Below are 20,692 nucleotides of genomic sequence, written 5' to 3' on the forward strand. Positions count from 1 at the left end.
GAGCCAGGGAACATGGGAAGTGCTTCAGTGTTAGGCAGTGCCTTGTCATGAGAGGCAAGTGTAGCCCTGCTCTTCAACTCCCAATGTAAGCTATTCATGCCTACAGGTACAAGGCCCTGCGATACCCCAATCATTATGAAAAGCTCACCATCCTCAACATATCTCCTTTGGATGCGGAAGTTCATTTCTTCTTCCAGTATGACTCCAAGGCAGTCACATACCTCTTTGACCCCCCTACCATGACACTCAAGCCCAACGAGAAGCAGGTAATGACATGAGGCAACCATTGTCTGTAGTGTGCCTTTCACGCAAGTCAAGGCTTTCCAGCTGAATGTGTGTCATCCTGACTCCCCAGGAGCTGACAATTTGGGCTTATCCAACAGCCAGTGGTATATTTGAGGACAACATTGTCTGTTGCATTAAAGAGAATCCAGAGCCTGTAATCTTCCGGGTCAGCTGCCAAGGAGTTCGCCCAGAGTTGGAGCTAGATCGCCGGCTGGTGCATTTTGAAAAGCTCCTATTGCACAGGTAGATCCTGCTGCTTTGACCTGTTGCTTCCTCTGCTTTAAGTTCCTTGAATGTTTTTGGGTGCTTTGGATGCAGCAGGAGTTTGAGACATGAACTTTCACCATTGACCTCTGAGCATACAGTGTATTTCTCTGCATTGAGTGAGGTTTGAAGGGCATGTAAACTGTGAGCATGTAAAACTGAAGTTGCTGGCCTTGTTTATTCAGTTGAGGCTGTGTGCAAATGAATCCTCTGCTCAGCCATTATGCGAGCTACAGCATGGAACTCATCTGGGTGTCATTCTCCAAGAGATGTTCCCTTCCTTTTGCCGTATGAGTCATGGCCACTTTCCCAGTTGGGTGAACATGATCTCACCTGCCCAGCATAAAGAGGCACAGCAAAACTCTTGTAGCCCCCAGAAAACTATGCTGCTTTGGCTTCTCTTGTTTCTGCAGAAAGGAGACAAAGCCACTCTACCTCAAGAACTTCACTCCTCTGCCTGTTGCATGGAGGGTCAGTGGCATGGAGAACATTGGTGATGATTTCTCTCTTGCCGTTGATATGGGTGTGATTGAACCCTACTCGGAGTACTGCCTGCTAGTGAACTTTAGGGCCACAAAGACACTCAACATTAAGAAGGCCATTCGCCTAGAGGTGAGCATTCCTTGGCAGCTACAGTCCAGTTGGTTGGGTCTTGCATGCTGCCACTTTTCCTGGTGTGTGTGGTTTGTTTGTTTGTTTGTTTGTTCGTTTTGCAAAAGCTTGGGAGTGCCTCTGGTCCTTGGGGCTGTAAAAATATCAGGGTGGCACTTACAGGAACAGCCCTATCAGGTGGCAGGATGGGGCACCTGCCTCAGTTGGCAAATCCCATGGGGCAGCAGTGAGGTGTTGGTGGACAAAGCTGTGTGTGCTACATTGTCTTCTCTGCAGCCCCTCACTTGGCATACTGTCCCATCAGTCACCCACGTTGAAGTTCATTCCAGGGGATACTCTGGTCAGCCTCTACATGTAGAAAGGTGAGGACCCCATTTTGTCCTTTGCCTGAAGCAGCATAAAATATTGGCCAGGCTCTGGGCACTTCTTTAGCTCTGTGTATCATTTGGTGTCTAGGGCTTGAACTAAGACCAGAATCAACTTAAAAGTTACACTCTGCTCACTTGCAGAATTTAACTTTTCATCCTAAACTGTAGTAAAACATTGATGGAAATAATGTTTTTTCTGATTGCTTCTGTATCAGTCATACTTTTATTTGAGACCAGATAATTGCAGGTTTAGGCAACAAGAATGTGTGTGCAGATAAGAATGTGTGTGTTTGTTCTGGGCAAAGCCAGTTGTGGAACTCTTCACCAAGCCACAAGCCCTAAGAGGGTTCTCAGCCCCCTCTCATATTCTTCTGTGCAGACGAGTTAAATTTGGATAGCTCATTTGGTTAGAGCGTGGTGCTGACAGTGCCAAGGTTTCTGGTTCGATCCTGTAACGGACAGCTGCATATTCCTGCATTGCAAATGGTTGGACTAGTCAGGCACGGCCAAACTCAGGCCTCCAGATGTTTTGGAACTACAATTCCCATCATCCCTGACCACTGGTCCTGTTAGCTAGGGATGATGGGAGTTGTAGTCCCCAAACATCTGGAGGGCCAAGTTTGGCCATGCCTGGACTAGATGATCCTCAGAGTCTCTTCTAAACCTATGATTCTATGAGATATCTGTGAGGTATCTTAACTATCACTAGAGCCTTCTCTAATCTTGCTTCTGCAGGATTTCTTCCATCAAAATCTCCCTCTGTCCTTTCATCAGCCCTCCTCTTCTCTTTCTTCCTCAGGATTATCTGCTGCTTATAAAGCAGAACCGACCACTCCTGCTTGTTCTGCAGCTCTGCTTCCCATCACCACTCCTCATATAGGCCACCTGAGCTTAATTACAGCCAGCTGGTGTGGGTGGGGGGCACTGCTGCCTCTCCCATCTTTACCACACATATGTTCTACTGCTGGGATAAGGCGTGGCTTCCCTCCTGCTCCATTTTCACAAAACTATTTGTTCCCTCTGAAAAGGGGACAGGGAATTGTTCCCATTGTTGGGCGTGGGGTAGCAGTGGCTTACCAAACGTGACAGAATATGACATGGCTGAGGGATTTATTTATTGTGCTTTTAAAAACATCTCCTAGGCTCTTATATCAACCACAAGGTCTAGCATCATTCTCACTGAATTCTGGTCCAGAAAATATGGCTGTATTGGCAACAAATTTCACCCAGCAAAGAGTGATCCTAAGGGAGCTCAATAGGACTGTTGCTTGCTGTCATTTCAGGTTTCAGATGTGGAAAATATTCTGGGGATTGTCCAGATTGAAAACATCCAAATCATTGCTGAAGCCTATGATGTTGCCCTGGACATCAGCTTTCCCAAAGGTGGGTTCAGCGCTTCCCAGCCAAAACCATTCTGAACTGATTGCTTACAGGAAAGAATGCTAAGTAAGAGTGGCCAGTCAAGAGTAAAGGACCAAAAGGACAATGAACCAATATTGGAAAACTAATAAAAAAAACAAAGGACAAGAAAACTAAATCCTGGCCTCCTCAGACAGGACTTCCCTATGTCCCTTTCCTACAAATTAAACTATGCAACCCGTAAGAAGAGCCCTGCAGCAGGATCAGACCAAAAGCCCATCTAGTGCAGCATTCTGTTCCCATAGCAGCCAACCAAAGGCCACTGAGAAGCCCATGAATACGGCAAAGCACAACAGCCCCTGCTCTTCCAGCAGCTGGGGGTGTTCAGAAGCATGCTGAGGAGTAACATATAGCCACCATGAGAGCAGTCACCACTGAAGGGGCATTTCTCAGTAGATAGTTCTTTCAACATGGTCATATGTTATTGCTTCTTGTTGCACTCCCCTTTCAGAGAAGCAGATCCTGGCAGGTATAGGAGCTCCTACACAATGTAGATAAGTCACTTTGGGAGTGTGTGTGTGTGTGCATGTGTGCATGATAATAGTGCTTTTGAACCCTTTCCTAAATTCATCCTGTCTCACCTGGGACCTTGTCATCATATGATTGCCTGGAGTGCAGCCTTCCACTACCTGCAAATGCACTCCAAGTGTTGTTGGACCCCCAACTTTCAACAGCCCCAGCCAGCATCATCAGTGATCAAGGATGATGGGAGTTGTAATCCAAAGCAACCTGAGGGCACCAGATGGGGGAAGGCTTGGACATCCCTTTTCCCCATCTTTCTTTCCGCCTTTCTCTATGCTTACCTGCTTTATCCAGACATATGCACCACCCTTTGCTCTCAAAGGAGGAGTTTAATTGGTTTTAAAAGGCAGATAAAAAAGAGCCTTGCTCTTCTGGCTGCATCATGGATAACAAAGCTTCTGGAGGAAAGATATAAAGAACTTCAAGGCAGAAACTGCCCTCTGTGAGATGTGCTCTGGCATCCTGAATCACTCATTCCTTAGTACTCTACAGCAATTGCTGCTGCTTCCCTCTGCTACCCCAACTGCTGTCAGTGTAAGGGTTGTAATCTACCTGGTCCTGCCTGTGACTTTTACTCCTAAGGGTGGGAAAATAGCAGTGAAATCCAGACCACTCATGACAATGACTTTTGGTTGCTGCAGGTACAAATGGTGGTGTGGAGCTTGGGAATATTAAAGTCATGGATGAAGCTAAACAAGTGCTGTCCCTGAAGAACAAGGGAAAATATGAGATTGGGTACAGGTGAGCTCCATTTACTCTGAAGGCACCTTCTGTTGTGCCCTTTGTCTCCTGTTGGCTTTATTAGCATGGGCTGAAGATGGTGCACAAACACTACTGCCATCAAACATCACCCTCTTCCTCCTCAGTCCTTCAGAGATTAGTTATTGAGCTTGGCTTTACCCTAATTGTAACCCAGATTCAGGTCATTCTACATTCAGGGCTTTGGTTTAAGTAAATTCTTTGTGTTTCCAATATCTTGGCCGAGGACTTTCCTTAAGGTCTAGGTATTTTGGAGGTAGGAGCAGAGTAAGTGGCATTCCTTCATCCAAGTGGCAGCCCACACTTCCCACCCACACTTTAATTTGGGTTTTCCTTATCTGCAGTAAGGAAAAACTCCTACGTAAAATCCTCTGTTACGCAACTGTGGATGTACTGAAGTATGTTGTGTGGGCAGGGTTTTTGTGTGTGAGTGGTGACATTTTGCTGAGTGTTGTCTATCACCCCTCTACTTCCATTGGCAAGCTGATCCCTGGTGGGCTGCTGATGGAGTCAGACATGGCACACTCTCTCTCTTTTATGCTGCTTTGTGCAAATTTGATATACTGGGAAATGTGTAACTGAAAAATAAATTTTAAAATGGCTGTGCACAGGCAAACCAATACCTGAGTGCATGGCCTACAATGAATCTCAGGTTTCCAGTACCCAGGGAGGATGGAGAAGTTCCAGTTGCGGGGAGTAGACAGCACAACATCCCATCAAGCACCACCCACTAATGTGGATGGAAAACATTGAGACAGAGTTCTATTGAAATTCATCATGTGTAGATGAAAGTGCACAAAAGCATGCGTGGAAAAATGGGCTCTTCAACCCACAGGCTCATTGACACAGGCTCATTGTGTGCACACCTCACGCTTTTGGGGGTCATTATATTAGTTTAAAATGGACACAGCTGGCCACAACCTTTTGGGAAGTTGTTTCAGTATCTCTTCATTTTCTTACTGCCTCTAGCTTTAGTGTCTGTCATGATTCTGGACCAGTGCTGAGGAGTCTTTGTTTTGTCCTTGTTCTCTAGCTTTGTTGTGGAATCCACAGATCATGGGATGCCCAATGTGACTCCACTCTTCACCATCACACCACAGAAAGGGAATTTGGGTCCCAATGACCGTCCCACTTCAGTCCTGATACTTTTTCGCTCTGGGAGGGAAGTGAAAATTGAGGAGAAGCCTATTCTGCAGTGCCATGTAAGAGAGCTGGCAAGAGCTGGCAGTAAAGAGGCCTTGAAATGCCTTCACTGTGTATACTTGAGTATGTGTGTGTTTGTACATGGCACATGGACTTGGTGGCTAAGCAGTGCCTTCAATGCATAGCTGCTGCTGTTACAGGATCCTTCTTTGCTTAGGTGGTCTCTCCAGAAATCACCATATGAGCGGAGACTGCCTTAGCAGTCAGCCTTTCTACTTACCAAAGACACAAAACAGGGAAAGAAGGCTCAGAGCCAGGGGATTGGTGGTGGTAGGATGATGAATGGTCAAAGGGATAAGAGGGAGCAGACTGGGAGGAGGAGGTGTTAGAAGCTGAAAAGGTGACAGGGTTTAATGAGCAGAGAGAGGCTATGGCAGAGAGCAATCCAGACTCAGAGGCAAAAGCAGGGGGGGGGTGTCAAAAGGCAGAGTGAAGGCAGGCTGCTGAAGAAACTAGGGAATCTCCCCTTCCTGCTGTGACCAGCTTCCCTGCCACTTGTCTCCCAGAACACGTAGATAAATGAAGAGAGCAGAGCAGAGCAGAGCAAAGAGAGACAAGATGGAGGAGGCATAGACTGCTGGGGAAGGAACTGGGGGAGGAGCAAGAGAGAGAGGTGGGAAGGTGGGGACCTTTGGTCCTTGCAATTGCCTCATTGGGGCAAGATCTACTGCTGTGATCACTAGGCCTGCACTGTTTTAGTTTCTTTGAATAAAGAGTGCCTCCTGGCAGGGAGTCTGCTCTTGTGCCCAGGTGGCTTATTCTTGGAGCGCTGGTCTCTGACTGCCATTCCTTATGATGACCTACATGCATTGGAACAGTTCTGTGATAGGAGGAGCCAAAGAAAACCAATCTCTCAGCAGAGTCTGTGCTGGACAGGGGGCATGTTTCCCACCTCTCCCTCTGCAGCTTCCAGGTGGGAAGAGAAGAACAAGAGGGTCACCAGGGCAAGGATTTGGATTGTGGTGCTTTATCGACACAAGCTGGAGCTCATCCTTCTGCCAGCCTAATCTCTTGTCCTCTGTCTAGGTTGTTGAGCCCAACCTCTGCGAAGGAGGAGAGATCATTGCCACCATTCCCATCAAGGTGTCAGTGCATTGCATGTTTACCAAATACAGCATCACCCCTCCATCACTCATAAACTTTGGGCCTGTGGTACTCAATTCCCGGAAGACCAACAGCTTCACCATTGAGAACAAAGGGATCCTCGACTTCAAGTATGGCATCTGCAGGCAAATCCGAGATGTGGTGATCCCACTGAGGAAAGGGTGAGCAGGCAACGGGGGATGTTTTCTTGAGAGAGAGGATGGATTTGGGCTCTGAACTTGATTGCAATTTGGAGTGTGTTCTCAGGCAAGGCCAGTGTGGCCATGCAGAATCCACATGTTCAACCTTCCTTTTCCTTTCAAAACCTCATTAGGTTCCAAAGAAGTGTCATAAAATCCAGCCACTGCAATAAGGCAGCATGTTTCCAGTGTAATGAAACTACCCTGAAAGTTTGCTACAGTTCCCCCACCTCCCAGCCTAGAAGACTCCATGCTCTCCTTTTCACCCTCCATTCATCACCTGACACACACCGTCTAGCTGCGACATGAAGTCATTTGCCCCTCTGGTTTCACCACTTCCTCATCAGCCTGAGATCACTGGCCCCATGCCAGCCAGCCACGGACTTGTGGCCCTTTTGGAGGTGCCTGTCTGCTGGTGACTCAGACTTTGGGAGCCTCTGACATGTGTTTGTTCATGAGTTTATCCCCAATAAGATGCATATTTCAGTTCTTCCCAACTGTAGCAAAGTCAGGCTCTGGAGTGGTGGCTGGAGTCTACACCCCCATCCAGAAGTATTTTGTTTCCACTTTCTCTTGCAGACCCTCTCATGAGAAGTCCTCCCGCACTAGTGATGTCTACCTTGGCCGGCAGACTGCCCAGCTGGGAAGGCAAAGCAAGCGCACAGAATCCATGCAAAAGGATGTGACCACGGTGGTGCAGGTAGGCAGGGGCCTGCTTCCCCTTCATCCCCATGAGCTCTGGGTCTAGCATCTGGGTCGCTGGTGCTCTTTCTAGGCTCCTTGGGAGCTATTCTTTCCTCATTCTTTGTCCTTCAGATCTTCTGGCCATGCAGGGATAGTGTTTCCTATTGGGCAAATGTGAGACATCTTACTGTTTTGGGGAGGTTGGGTGGGAATGGTATTGCCAAATATGTTATTGTTTTCACTTATTTATACAAGCAGCAACAATCAATATTCAGCAATTGCCTGTCCCCCCCAAGCACCAAATGTCTATTTAGTTACATTTAATGTTTAAGTCGGGACGCGGGTGGCGCTGTGGGCTAAAGCCTCAGCGCCTAGGGCTTGCCGATCGAAAGGTCGGCGGTTCGAATCCCCGCGGCGGGGTGCGCTCCCGCTGCTCAGTCCCAGCGCCTGCCAACCTAGCAGTTCGAAAGCACCCCCGGGGGCAAGTAGATGAATAGGTACCGCTTACCAGCGGGAAGGTAAACGGCGTTCCGTGTGCTGCGCTGGCTCGCCAGATGCAGCTTTGTCACGCTGGCCACGTGACCCGGAAGTGTCTCCGGACAGCGCTGGCCCCCGGCCAATAGATGTGAGATGGGCGCACAAACCCCAGAGTCTGCCAAGACTGGCCCGTTCGGGCAGGGGTACCTTTACCTTTACCTTAATGTTTAAGTCACTTCAGTTTTTAAGAAAAGGTATCATTCCACAAGTCGCTGTGTGTTTTTGGAGGCCTATATCCATGTTCTGTTGATGTTGCCCGTGTAATAAAACTATGCCGGGTTGATTGAAAGGGTTTTTTTTTTTGGTCTGTTCGACTCTCTTGGATGTGGGTTGCCAATTTGTTCATTAAGTCCCAGAGTCATATAGAGTCTTCCAATACCTTGCTGGTTTTCAATGTTGTAACTTTGTGAATTGCATCTGTATGGACATTACTCTTGTTAGTTGCTTTGAGATGCTTTGTTAGAGACCAATGAATGAATTAAATGAAGTATCTAAACAAGCACATGTGCGCCATCTTGGCAGGTGCTGTGCTCAGGGAAGGAAACCAGGGAGAGGAGGCAGAGAACAACATTCCTTGGGAACAACCTCTCCCTCCCCAGGTGTCCCACATTAATGGACTCCAGAAAGGAAGAGCAAGTAGGGTTGGATGCTCTGATTTGGTCCTCAGCTTTCAGCATCCTCAGCATTGGGCACACTGCTGCACCTGTGTAAGGTTTGCCAAGTGCAGCTTCCTTACGTTGCCAACTGTCTCTTTCACCTGCTTCTATAGTAAGCAGACCCAAAATAGCTGGTGCAGCACTACCTGCATTGGTTCAGTGGCAGCTGTAGTGAAGGCTGCCTCCTGCTTGGGCTCTCTCCATAGGCTCGCTTCTCCCTTGGCATATTCACCGTCTCCCCTGGATTTGGAACCATTCCTGCGGGAGGCCATCAGACCATCACTGTGGACTGCATTGCAGATGCAGTAGGGAAATTTGAGGAGTACATGACCATAGAGATCACTGACCGAGACCCCGACGACAACCCTGGTGGCATTCAGTACAGTCTGCTTGCAGAATCATGTGTCCCAGGTAGGTGATAGTAGCAGCTCTGGAACCATCACAACTGGAAGGAGAACTAATCTCTTGAGTCTCTTTCATTTTGCCTGCCATCTGCAGGGAGGGAGGGATTTATTTTGTCCTGTGATATTATTCCAGGGAGTAGCCCTCCTTACCCTGAAGCCCTGTGAAAGGAATGATAAATAATTACTTTTGGAAGAGTTGCTCTGTCCTATCTCAACTTCAATCTGTAATTAAGTTGTCCTCACTGTATTTCCCCAAGGTTTTGTGATGGATGACATGGGGACAATTTTTGAGGAGCATCGAATCTGCAACAGCAGCAACCTCAGCCAGGTTCTGAAGACCATAGGATGCGAGTGTGTGTTTGTGACTGATGAAAACAAGTTCATCTTCAATAACGTTTTGGTTGGGCACCAGGCAGTTGCCCGGTTCAAGATCTGCAACACTGGCCGAATCCCCTGTGATGTGGTTTTTAGCGTAAAGTCCATCTCTTCCAAGGTGAGAGCATCTGCTGTGCTGTGGTGGTTTTGTGTGGTAGCTGCTGCTGCTGCTGCCACCGCCCCTTAGATTGGGAGTTAAGATTGTATTTATTTAACACGGCTCCAGGTGGCCATCATGGGTCTCTCTTGCAATCTTCCTAATGTTCCTCCACTGCTAGCTTTGATACAGTGGTACCTCGCAAGACGAATGCCTCGCAAGACAAAAAACTCGCTAGACGAAAGGTTTTTCCGTTTTCGATTTGCCTCGCAAGACGAATTTCACCTATGGGCTTGCTTCGCAAGATGAAAACGTCTCGCGACTTTGTTTCCTTTGTCTAAAAACAAAGACATGTTTTGTTTATAAAGTTAATTTATTTTCCCTTCAATTTTTGAACTGCTCTTTACAGTATGTGTGACTTTAAAGAGCAGTTAATTAACTGTTGTTGTACCAAATTTGGCTTTGTTTGGACTTTTTTGACCATAGGAACGCATTAATTGATTTTCAATGCATTCCTATGGGATTTCGTGATTCGCAAGACGAAAAATTCGCTAGACGACAAAACTTGCGGAACGAATTAATTTCGTCTTGCGGGGCACCACTGTACCATGTTTTTATTTCCCCCTGCCTGACTGCCTACCACAAAACAGATTCCCTTCCTTGTGCTTCCTGTAGCCAGTTCCCTGCAAGGGTTGGCTAGGGCATGTAAGTTACATGACTGCGATGGGAAGACTGGAGTATGGGGAGGATTCGCTTTCCCCATCTATATTCTCCCTGCAAGAGTGTACATAGGAATGAATGGCCATGCCCACCATCATGCGCTCTTGTGGTTGCATATGGTCCTCAGGGGTAAGCAAAAAGTTTGCCCATCTCTATTTAACCCAATAAATCACCATGTACATAGCTGAAACAGAATAAAATTAATGGTCTAGGAATTTCATGTGGAAGCTTGTTATAGAAATACAGGGAAGAAATACAGGGATGTTTGCCCCTATCATAGCAAACTGGGTCCATTGATAAATCAGTCGTGGCAGCATTTGCTGCATTGGCAGAGCTGGCGGCAGCTTGGAAGGAAGCAGGCTAACTGCCAGTCCATAATGCCACAGCTAGACTGGTAGTGGCCGCCAGGACCATATAACACTGGTCCTGAAAGACCTACATTGGCTCCTGGTATGTTTCTGAGCACAATTCAAAGTGTTTGTGCTTACCTTTAAAGCCGTAAATGGTCTTAGCCCAGTGTACCTGAAAGAGTGTCTTCACCTCCATCATTCATCCCAGACACTGAGATCCAGCTCCGAGGGACATCTGGCAGTGAGGTTACAAGGAACCAGACAGAGGGCCTTCTTGGTAGTGGTGCCTGCCCTGTAGAATGCCCTCCCATCAGATATCAAGGAAATAAACAACTATCTGACTCTTAGAAGACATTCGGGAAATGTTTAATGTCTAATGTTTTACAATTTTGTATGTGTTGTAAGCTGCTCAGAGTGGCTGGGAAAACCCAGCCAGATGGATAGGGTATAAATCAGGGGTCTGTAACCCGCGGCTCCGGAGCCGCATGTGGCTCTTTTACACCTTTGCCGCGGCTCCGGGGCGGATACTAGCGAGGGGAGGGGGCGCATTGTGCGCCCCGAGACTCCCCACTGTGGCGGGCGCTGTACTGGCTGTGACGTCACATGGGGGCGGTGCGTGCATTAGTCACGCACCGTCCTGACGTCACCTTCCCGCCCGCTGTCAGATCGCGGCTCCGAAGATATATTTGTTTTAAATGTCGCAATGGTTTTGTGGCTCCCAGGTTCTTTTCCCTTCGGAAACGGGTCCAAGTGGCTCTTTCTGTCTTAAAGGTTGCAGACCCCTGGTATAAATAATATTATTATTATTATTATTATTATTATTATTATTATTATTAGTCCAGGAAGTGTCCTGTCATTCTCCACATCCTCTTATTCAGGGAGGGGGCTTTCTGTGAGTGGTTTTTGAAGCTTCACCAGCTGTATGATGTTTCCACAGTCCAGTTTCCGGATCAGTGACATCTTTGAGCTCCAACCAGTGCGGATGTGCATTGCCAGCCGTTCACATGCCTTCACAAGCCTGACCTTCTCACCGCAGAGCATGCAAAACTACCAGTGCATTTTTGAGGCTGCTGTTGATGCACCGCCCAGGTATCCCAGTCATGGCTGATGGAAAGGTGGTGGCTCCTTTGGGCCATCTTCTAGACATGCACCCAAGGGCAATGTGTTCCCTTGTCTCTTACTTTCAGTGTGGTTGCAAAGTCAAGGAATTTATCCTTTGAGGTCACTGGCGATGGCAACCTCCCTCAGGTCACCATCATGCGCCCTGTGCTCCGCAATAAGAAAGGGAACCCACTCCTACTCTTCAGGAGGCTCCTGTTGGGCCATACAGAGATCCTTCCTCTGGTCTTTAAGAACTGTGGCAGCATCCTAGTCCAGGTAGGCAGCTTTGGGCATGGCAATGTTGCTCTTATGTGGTCCATAAGGTGCACTTACAAATATTTTTTCTAAATAAATAAGTAATACATATGTTGTTAAAATATATTAAAGCGGTTTACAGCAATAAAACAAAACAAAAAATGAAAAACCATATGAAAAGTGAAAAAGAGGCATCAGTTAACCATTGTGGAAGAATGTATTGCCTGCATACACCTGGGGAAATAGGAAGGTTTTCGGCAGGCATTTAAAAGTCAGCATGGAAGGGGAACCCATGGGCTTTTTTATATACATGCAGGGAGAGCTTTTCACTTTCTTCCCACCACCCCAATCACAGGGACAGCCACTCTAAATGCCCTGCTTTGATCTGGTGCTTCTTAGATCTTTGGGACCATATATGAGAGGGGGGGGGAGTGGTTCCGCTGCCATCACCCAACCCTCCTGTTCTTATTTCTTGTTCTTTTTTCCACTCTGCCACACATCCCATCTGAGGGCTAGCCCTTGAGGAAGCAACTCTTGGCCACCATTGCTGCCACTGGGGTGTGCTGCTGAGTGAGGCTGCCCAGGAGAATGGGTGGATGGTGTCCCTCCCCGGGTGCCTCCCCTCCACTGTTGTCCAAGTAGCTCTCCACTTTTTCCCAGCTGCATTCTTCTTCCATGTGTTTTTCAAGCTACCCAGGGTTCCTTCTTCAAAGGGCTCAAAAGCTGCCTCCAGGAGGCTTTCATGAGTGTCTGCCAGGACACTAAAGCTACCATGCCAGAGCCAAGGGGGAGAGGGCGGTGCAGGATTGACTTAAATATCCTGGGAACAAGATCTGGCCCTGAGGTCAGCAGTTTCCTATCTGTAGTTTAATGAATTAAATGGTTTCATAGCAGCATAGGCTGAATTGGTTACCTTAAACATCTGGATGTTAAGAATTTACAGAAAAAGCTATCAGGCAAAGTTCTGCCTATTTGATAGTATTCCAAGGTGCTGTCTGGATCTAAATGGTCTCCCAGGACTCATGGCTGTGTTGCTTTTCTTGTTTTGTCCCTTTCCCCAGCTGTTTCTCAACATCTCAGATGAAAATTGTGCTTTCACTTTGAAACACAGACCCACTACCAAGTGCATTTATATGACTTCTCAGAATGAGGAGAATGAACCCAGCGAGGGAGGTAAATGACACATACCTGCTACCATGACAAGGGCGCAGTAGCTGTGGAAACGTGGGTGGGCTCCCTGTGGCGCTGGCTTCCTTTTAGCCCCTTGCCCAGAGCACTGAGACGGCTGCCTGAACAAAATGTCTGCAGAGGTGCAGCTGAAGGTCTCGTAAACAAAAAGCAAAGGAAGGGCCTTTTCTTTCTCCCCGAGATCTCTGGGCCTTGTGGAGGAGGAATTCTGATATTTTGGTCTCCTATTTCCTTTGTCCTTTCCTAGTCAGGAAACCTCACACAGCCTCTCTTATCCTGCACAATGGAGAGTCCGCTGAGTTTGATGTGGTTTTCCAACCCACCTTGGCCCAGCGCATTGAAGGACGGATCCACCTCTCTATTGTGGATAATCAGTACGAGGAGACCAGCATCCAAATGGTGGGTGAGGGCTACCAGGATGATGTCGTGCTGGACAACATCCACAGCTTGATTACAGAGACTGGTTCTGAAAGACATCTGGAAGAGAACACAGCCGAGGGTGAGAGAAAGGGGAGGTGCTTCAGTGAACTGGGAGTTGGACCGCTAGCAATGTGTGACAAATTTATATATATATATATTTATTTATTAAACCATTTTAACAAAACAAATTATCAATCAAAGGTGTGGCAAATGTTGCCTTGTTTAGGGATCCTCCCAAAATGTGCTGGCCATACCTAGCTGATCACAGACTAACAGTTAATTGAGGCAATGGATTTCCTCAGAGCAAAATCTTACCCAGAACTTGAAGATTCTATGCTGGGATAATAAGACAAACAATAATTCTTCTTGCATGGACAGCTCTTGAGGCCAACTTTATTTTTTTTATGTCTCAAGAATATAATTCTATTACAGAATAAAAACTAGTAACTGTATTCACATCTGATGCATAAGTAGACCCAACAAATGTGGTAAACATTCATGATATGAAGGCTATAATATTATTCATTTTTATTGAAAATATTTCAATTAAACAAAATAAAGTGGAAAACAAGAAAAATGAAACAAATGGTGCATAAAAGGGGGGAAACTCACTATAATGACATACATACTTATCTAATACAAAAGCATATAAATGAAATTAATATTCTAATACATACACGATTATTTATAATCTACTATATTTTTATAAATGGCTTCCAAATGTCATAATAGTGATCCATAAACAGTCTATGTCTATAAGCTATTTGTTTCTATGTTGCAAGGGTTGTCATATATTCTATCCATTGATTAAAGGGGGGCATAGATTTGTGGTTCCAGCAGTGGCGGAGGAAGAGGAGTGCGGGGCAAGCGCACCACCCCCAGCAGCATGATCCCGGTGGGGTGCCATCGCAGCTAACCCCCCCCCCCCATGCTGGGCGCCACGTCCCCACAGGCGGCATACCACGCCCCTGCCTGCTGTCCGCCCCCCGGTGCCGGAGCATGAAGCTCCGCCACTGGGTTCCAGTGGATCAATATCAGTCTTAGTGCCGTAGTGAAGGTGAAAATAATCCATTTATGCTAACCAGTTGTCAAATATAGTAGGTAGATATTAAAATAATACCGTCCTCTGACAATACTAGCTTTCCCCCCAAAGTAATATTTATACACTCTAGCACTTTCTTCCAAAATTCATAAGCATTGGACATTGCATAAACATACTTTTCAAAGAAGCATTATTACATCTACAACAGGTTGTCATAGATAGTCCCTTTCTATACAAACATTAGAGTCCAATAAATTCTAAATATTATATTTTGTAGTATAAGACACAATTTTAAATTCATTGACACCTTTGCTACAGAAGTTGATTTCTATATTTCCTAAGATAAAGAAAGTAGATTTATATCTATTTGCAGCAATACTTCTTCATACGTATTACTACATTGTTAAAAAACAAAACATAGGCAGCTTTTTTTTAGTAGTATCCCATGGTGGGCCAGATCCTGAGCCCCTTCTCCCCCAGCAGATCACTTTGAAAGGTTGGTGATGCACTGAGGAGATGGAAGCAAACTTGTGAACTTAGAAACCTGAGTTCTAAGCAGATGGAAAACAAAAGCAGGCAAGCAGGCAAGCGGCTCCAAACTGTAGTTTGGCAGCTATGCATATGGACATTCAAACCATGATGTGGGTTCTTAACGTTCAGTGCATACCATGGTTGAGTGTGGCATTTGAATTGAGCTAATGGGCAAAGGGGCTTCAAGGTTCAAGAAGGCAAGTGGGAAGTAAGACGCTACGCCTTGTGACAATGTCTTTATCACTGGGAGGCAACAAAAGCTGCCCTTGTTCAGAACACCTGGCCTCTTTCCCCACAGCTCCCCGAATAGATTGCGTCCAGTTTGGGGACTGTCACATTGGCAGGTCCTATCAGGCATCATGTACCATAACCAACCACAGCAAGTCAGATGTGATGAGATTTGAATGGCCGACTTCGGGTCCACTTCACTTCTCCCCACAGGTAGGTGGAGGCACCCCTGTCCTCAATTCTCCTTTGCTGCCAAAGCTCCCAAAGGCCCAAGGCTTTGCACCCCACTTATCTCTTGCAGGCTCCATTGTTACCAAAGGTGGGGGCAGGCTTCCACAATTGTTTAGTGTGGAATTGCCACATGTAGTCCCAACTGGAATGAAAATATGTTTCAGTATGTTGAAGATCATACAGGGGAGGCTGCAGCCTGAAGTTGCCATTGTGCTTCTCACCAGTGCTGAATTAATCCCTAAGGAGAAAAGTGCAGGTCACCATCAGCGTGCACTCAGTTTACTTTCAGGGCTGTCCAGTGATCAATGCAGGTCTTTTATGATCCTGCTATTTCTCCTTGGTTATCTTGCCAACATCTGACTCTCTGGTTCTCCACACCCCTCCCCTAGGTTGGCCACCTCCACAGCGGGTGCACCAAAAACATCACAGTAACCTTGAAATCTAGCCTCCCCGTCACACTGAAAGAACAGGCCATCAAGTGCAAGGTGACCAAGATTGCCTTTCAGTTGCCAGCTGACCAAGTGCCTGATTGGGACGATCGCCTCCACACTGTCAAATGGGTGGACATCTCAAAAAGTATCACGACAACACGCCCAACTAAGAAGAAGGTAAGAAACAAGGGAGTGAAGAGGTGCTCAGAGAGGTCTCATGCAGGCACTGATGGAGCTGAATTGAACAAGGCTGAATTCTGCATCAAGGGAATGAGGATTCTAGGTCCAAGACAAATTGAAACAGGGGGGTTGCTGTATGTTGCACAGGTTGCACAGCTCAGGATTTGTCACATGACCTGTTGTAGCCTTTTGCTGTTCAGGAGGTTTCTCTGCTGTTTTATTCTTCTGCTTGCTGCCTTGCCAGATATGAACCTCACCTGGTACTTGTTGGGCTCTGGGTTCAGAAGCTACACTCTCATCTGGAGATGTCAAAGGAAACAAATGCTATTTTCTTCCCAGATCTAATGGGTGATGAAAATGAAGCCTGTCCTTTTGGGATTTACATATTACTTGGAATGAGTTACTTCCTTATCACCTGACCTGTGACGTTGTCCTAATTTGTTTACTTTAACTTCTTCATAAGGTTTCATTTTCTATTTACTTACTTCCTTTTGTATTAATTTTTCATATGTAACCCAATTTTTACTCATATTTATCCTTTTCACACTCATCGCTTCTAATGGGGACACCCATCGCAGTGTTTCCTTTGCTGAATCTCACTGGCAAAGTGGCCTCTCCTTGTGCCTCCATCCACTTGCCGGCGGTAGTAATGCCCCTAAATACCAGTTACTGGAAACCACAGGAGGGGGAGAGTGCTGTGGCACTTGGTTTCTGCTTGCAGGCTTCCTATTGACCACTGTGAGAACAGGTGGCGGGGTTAGATGTGCAACTGACCTGATCCTGAAGAGCTGTTCTTAAGTTCTTAAGGTTGGAAACGAGCCACCTTTTGGTTGCTTCCTATTGTGGCTGCTTCCTATTGTTCTGCTGTTGGTGTAGGTGATTGAGACAGATCCAGAACCTGCTCACACGACTGTGGAAGACAGTGGCCGAGAACTGGAGCTCTGGGTGAGTGCCACTGTGGACTACGCACAATACAAAATGGAAGTGGAGACAGTGAACTTCAAGGACACTTTGCTGTTCCAGACAAGGGTGTACGAGTGAGTAACAAATATGCAGAATCTTGTTCAGAGGCTGCCTTCTATTTTTGTGCCCCCCCCTTTTGTGGAGTCCAGCTTCCCCTACCTTACAGTGTGCTGGACACATATACCTGCATTCCCATGGCTGATTCATGCTTCAGGCCACCTTGTTTTCCCCAAACTTAGTGATGAAGAGGATTGAGTATATGTGACCAGAGCACAGTGACTCCTCTATTTCCTTTGTTCTGAGCCAGACCTCCCAATTTCCTCCTTTTCTCTCTGCCCTCTTGTTCTACCAGTGTGGAGCTGTCTAATACAGGGAACGTGCAGCTAGAATACACCTGGAATGTGGTCATGGAGGAGACCGGGAGGGCGGTCAACTTTGCTACTGAGGCTTTGGCAGCCAGCCCAGAAGGTGCAATAGGTAAGCCTTAGTGGGCTTCTCAGGCTCTCCACCACTTCTCAGGTGCCTTGAGAACATCCTCAGATCCTTCCCTTCTAGCTTGTGGAACATCACACACCCCTGCCTGTTGGCCCTTTCCTCTCATCTTTTTGGATCTTTCAAGACTGTTCATATATTTGCCTGGGACGTTCAAGGCAGGTTGCAACAGGTACAACAGTAGCTGCATCAGCCAGAAGGGAGTTACTTGCAAGGGGATGCTTTCTAGAGAGTTAATGGGGAACTTTTAGCTTGTCTGTATGCTTATTTAAAACATTTCTTTGGCAGTTCACAAGCATATAAATACATTTTCTATTAAAAAAAAAGCAGCACATTTGTAGTAAAGTCTTTCCTAACTTCACTACAACATTAAAATGCAATAAATGCATCCAGATTAAGCAAGACAATTTTTACAACAGCATCACAACAGAAAAGCAGCACACCACCCCTCCCCAGCTATCACAATATGGATCTCAGCTGCAATGCAACTTCATTTGAATATCTAAGCAGAGAGATAGGTCTATCTGGAAGAAGGCTTTCCTCCACATAACCTAGGCCAAGCTTGCTAAGGACTTGGCCCAGAAGCAAACACACAGGCAGCACAGTTCTTTTAAAAGTGGTGCTTCTTGCTCACAGTCGACCACTCCACTCAGTAGTGCCATTTCACTGCCTTCTGTGCAAGCTGCAGCTTCCAGGCCAACCCTAAACGTGGCATTTTTGCTCTATGTCTCAAGTGCTTGCTGTTGCCATCACCTCTTCCCCATCACATTCTCTGGAGCATGAAGGACACTGGCCAGGGCAAACTTGCACACCAAGTCCCAGAGATGTTTGCCCTGGTAGATGAGTTCATAACAAGCCATAACGTCCAGATGTGGAAAATAAATGGAAGGTCACAAAATGCTGCTTTGAATAATGCATTGAGGAGAAGCAGTTGTCTCAGCAAATTCTTCCTTCAACTCAGCTGAAGTTCCATCTGTTGCTTCCATCAAGACCGGGTCCAGCCGACGGTTCAGTCATTTTGAGAGTATGGTGGACAGCCTTTCTTCCTACGTGTCCCCAGCAGCCACTGGAGCCCCCTTCTTCATGGAGCCCAACTGTGGTACCATCCTTCCTAAGAGCTCCCAGACCCTCCAGGTGAAATTCTGTCCTCAGGAAGTGGGAGAGTTTGAGGGCCGCCTACTCTGCAGGTAAGGAGACTTCCCACAAATGCCATCCACAAGTCCCGAGAGAGCAAATCTTCCCGACCCTGCAGATGTTGTTACATCTTGCTCTCACCTTGAGAGCTTCCTTACACAGCTGCTGTGGTGTTTGGTGGGAGGCAGGCAGCATGGTCTGTGACTTCCTAACAAAATGGCTATTACCTAGGTTTAGAAGGCTCTGAACTTTGTTCTGTATGACTGCACAGAAATTATAGTCACTATCTTTCTGGCATCAACACTGTCTCTCTGAATCCAGGGGAGAAGGAGCAGTGCAGAGGCAGCAACACAGGTTTCCCCTTGCTTCATTGCGCCATTTTGATGGACTTGGGATGTTGGCAGCTCAAGTGTTCCCATAAATAGGGGGGAAAGGCCTCCAACAACAGAGTTTTGACTCTCCCCAACAGTGCCACAAGTAGTTGAGCCTTATGCAGTGGAGGCCTACACCAGTCAAATGCTGAACTTATCTGAATAGTATGTATATATCTGCTCAGTGGGACAAAATGCGGGTGAAGCTTTTGCTCATGCCTTGGAATGCCAGCAGATGCAAATGTGCATTGACTGCATAATGCTTGGTGAGAAACTGAGTAAAATGGGGATTTGTTAGTCCAGAAAGGGTGGTAATCACTGCCAAAGAGGCAGAAAAACAGCAAGAGAGTTTCCTTGTGGGGAAAAGATGGATCACATGCCATGTGTGAGGTAGGGAGTCCCAGAAATTAATTTTCATATTCCCTGTCAACCTGGGCCTTTTTCCTTTCAGTATTTCTAACCTGAAGCCTGATGAGGAAGGCCCAGTTGTGGCTGTGAAGGCGAAGAGCCTCCTGCCCTACTGTCATTTTGAGCTGGAAGATTCCAATTACATCACTGCGCACAGACGCAACCAAGACTTGCGAGGGCCTGGTGGAATGAGCCTGGATGCCAACACCAAAGTGATTGAATTTACCTCTATAGGAGTGTATGTCAGGAACACCCGGTGAGTATCCAGTCAGTTCTTTGCATTGACTGCTTCATTCAAACACTCATAGGTGTTCTAAGCAGTGACTGGGAACATCCCTTGGACTTGGGCTTTCAGCCGAAAGAGCTGCTTTCCCTTTGGCAGTGTTGCAAGCCCAGGATGGTGGGGCTGCTGGTGCAGCAGCAGTTTATTCCACGGCTGTGTTTTTGCTATTTCTCCTTCCTGCGTGGCACACCAGTGCCAGTCATGACTCTGGAGAGGGTCTGAAGCAGCTACCCTGGAAGCATTTGCTAACATCTGAAAGTTTTGCATCAGTGCAAAAGCACCTACATAGAAAAAAGAATGTTTATCAGCAGAAAAACACAAGAGGAATAAGGATATATCCTCAGTAGCTGGATGTTATCACTGCCTCCAAGGACCGTTGAGGAAATAGATGCTATTGAAAAAGATTCATCAAAATGGATTATTCAACTGGTGTTCCCTATTCTGATTAATATTATTTGGGTTGTTTTGCTGTATCTTTATTGATGTAATAAATTGGTCTTGTTATTGTTTATGCTTTGGCTTCTGGGAACCTTTACCATTGTTTTTCTTCATATAAAGCATGTCACTTATCTGATAAAAGTCAGGAGGCAGGGATTCAAGCTTGTGAATTTCATAACTTCACCCAGTAACTTGAGTTCTGGCTGATAGTGACCCACATGCTGAATTAGTGAATCAAGCACTTTTATTTGCATCCAGGCTTCAAGCTTTTATTGATGTGATCAGTCAACTAATCAACTAAAATTTATTTGATTCACTGGTGGGGGCTGACTTTTAATCAGTAGCACTCTGAAAATGAAGGCACACTTGCTTATTTTTTATGTGGCTTTGTGATAGGCTTGTAAAGGCTTGATAAGGGAAAGAAAATCAAATGTTAAAAATAGTCTTTCTCTCTAAAA

The 20,692-nt window shown here is 46.4% G+C and overlaps 1 protein-coding gene across 4 annotated transcripts in view; it reads left to right on the forward strand.

The window, feature by feature from the left end:
- HYDIN (HYDIN axonemal central pair apparatus protein) overlaps window positions 1–20,692 on the forward strand; it is a 138,071-nt gene that overhangs the window by 97,685 nt on the left and 19,694 nt on the right. For all 4 annotated transcript variants that reach the window (XM_082232582.1, XM_082232585.1, XM_082232583.1 and 1 more), the window contains 20 exons: window positions 107–266; window positions 356–528; window positions 963–1,161; window positions 2,813–2,912; window positions 4,112–4,211; window positions 5,263–5,431; window positions 6,459–6,697; window positions 7,295–7,415; window positions 8,799–9,003; window positions 9,254–9,489; window positions 11,476–11,627; window positions 11,726–11,915; window positions 12,956–13,067; window positions 13,330–13,581; window positions 15,374–15,516; window positions 15,924–16,142; window positions 17,022–17,182; window positions 17,461–17,585; window positions 18,562–18,787; window positions 19,557–19,769. In XM_082232582.1, the coding sequence (XP_082088708.1) occupies window positions 107–266; window positions 356–528; window positions 963–1,161; window positions 2,813–2,912; window positions 4,112–4,211; window positions 5,263–5,431; window positions 6,459–6,697; window positions 7,295–7,415; window positions 8,799–9,003; window positions 9,254–9,489; window positions 11,476–11,627; window positions 11,726–11,915; window positions 12,956–13,067; window positions 13,330–13,581; window positions 15,374–15,516; window positions 15,924–16,142; window positions 17,022–17,182; window positions 17,461–17,585; window positions 18,562–18,787; window positions 19,557–19,769 (3,495 nt within the window). The remainder of the gene's footprint in view (window positions 1–106; window positions 267–355; window positions 529–962; window positions 1,162–2,812; window positions 2,913–4,111; window positions 4,212–5,262; window positions 5,432–6,458; window positions 6,698–7,294; window positions 7,416–8,798; window positions 9,004–9,253; window positions 9,490–11,475; window positions 11,628–11,725; window positions 11,916–12,955; window positions 13,068–13,329; window positions 13,582–15,373; window positions 15,517–15,923; window positions 16,143–17,021; window positions 17,183–17,460; window positions 17,586–18,561; window positions 18,788–19,556; window positions 19,770–20,692) is intronic.

The sequence above is a fragment of the Podarcis vaucheri genome (assembly GCF_965113315.1).
Source record: "Podarcis vaucheri genome assembly, chromosome: 7".
NCBI classification, from domain to species: Eukaryota; Metazoa; Chordata; class Lepidosauria; order Squamata; family Lacertidae; genus Podarcis; species Podarcis vaucheri.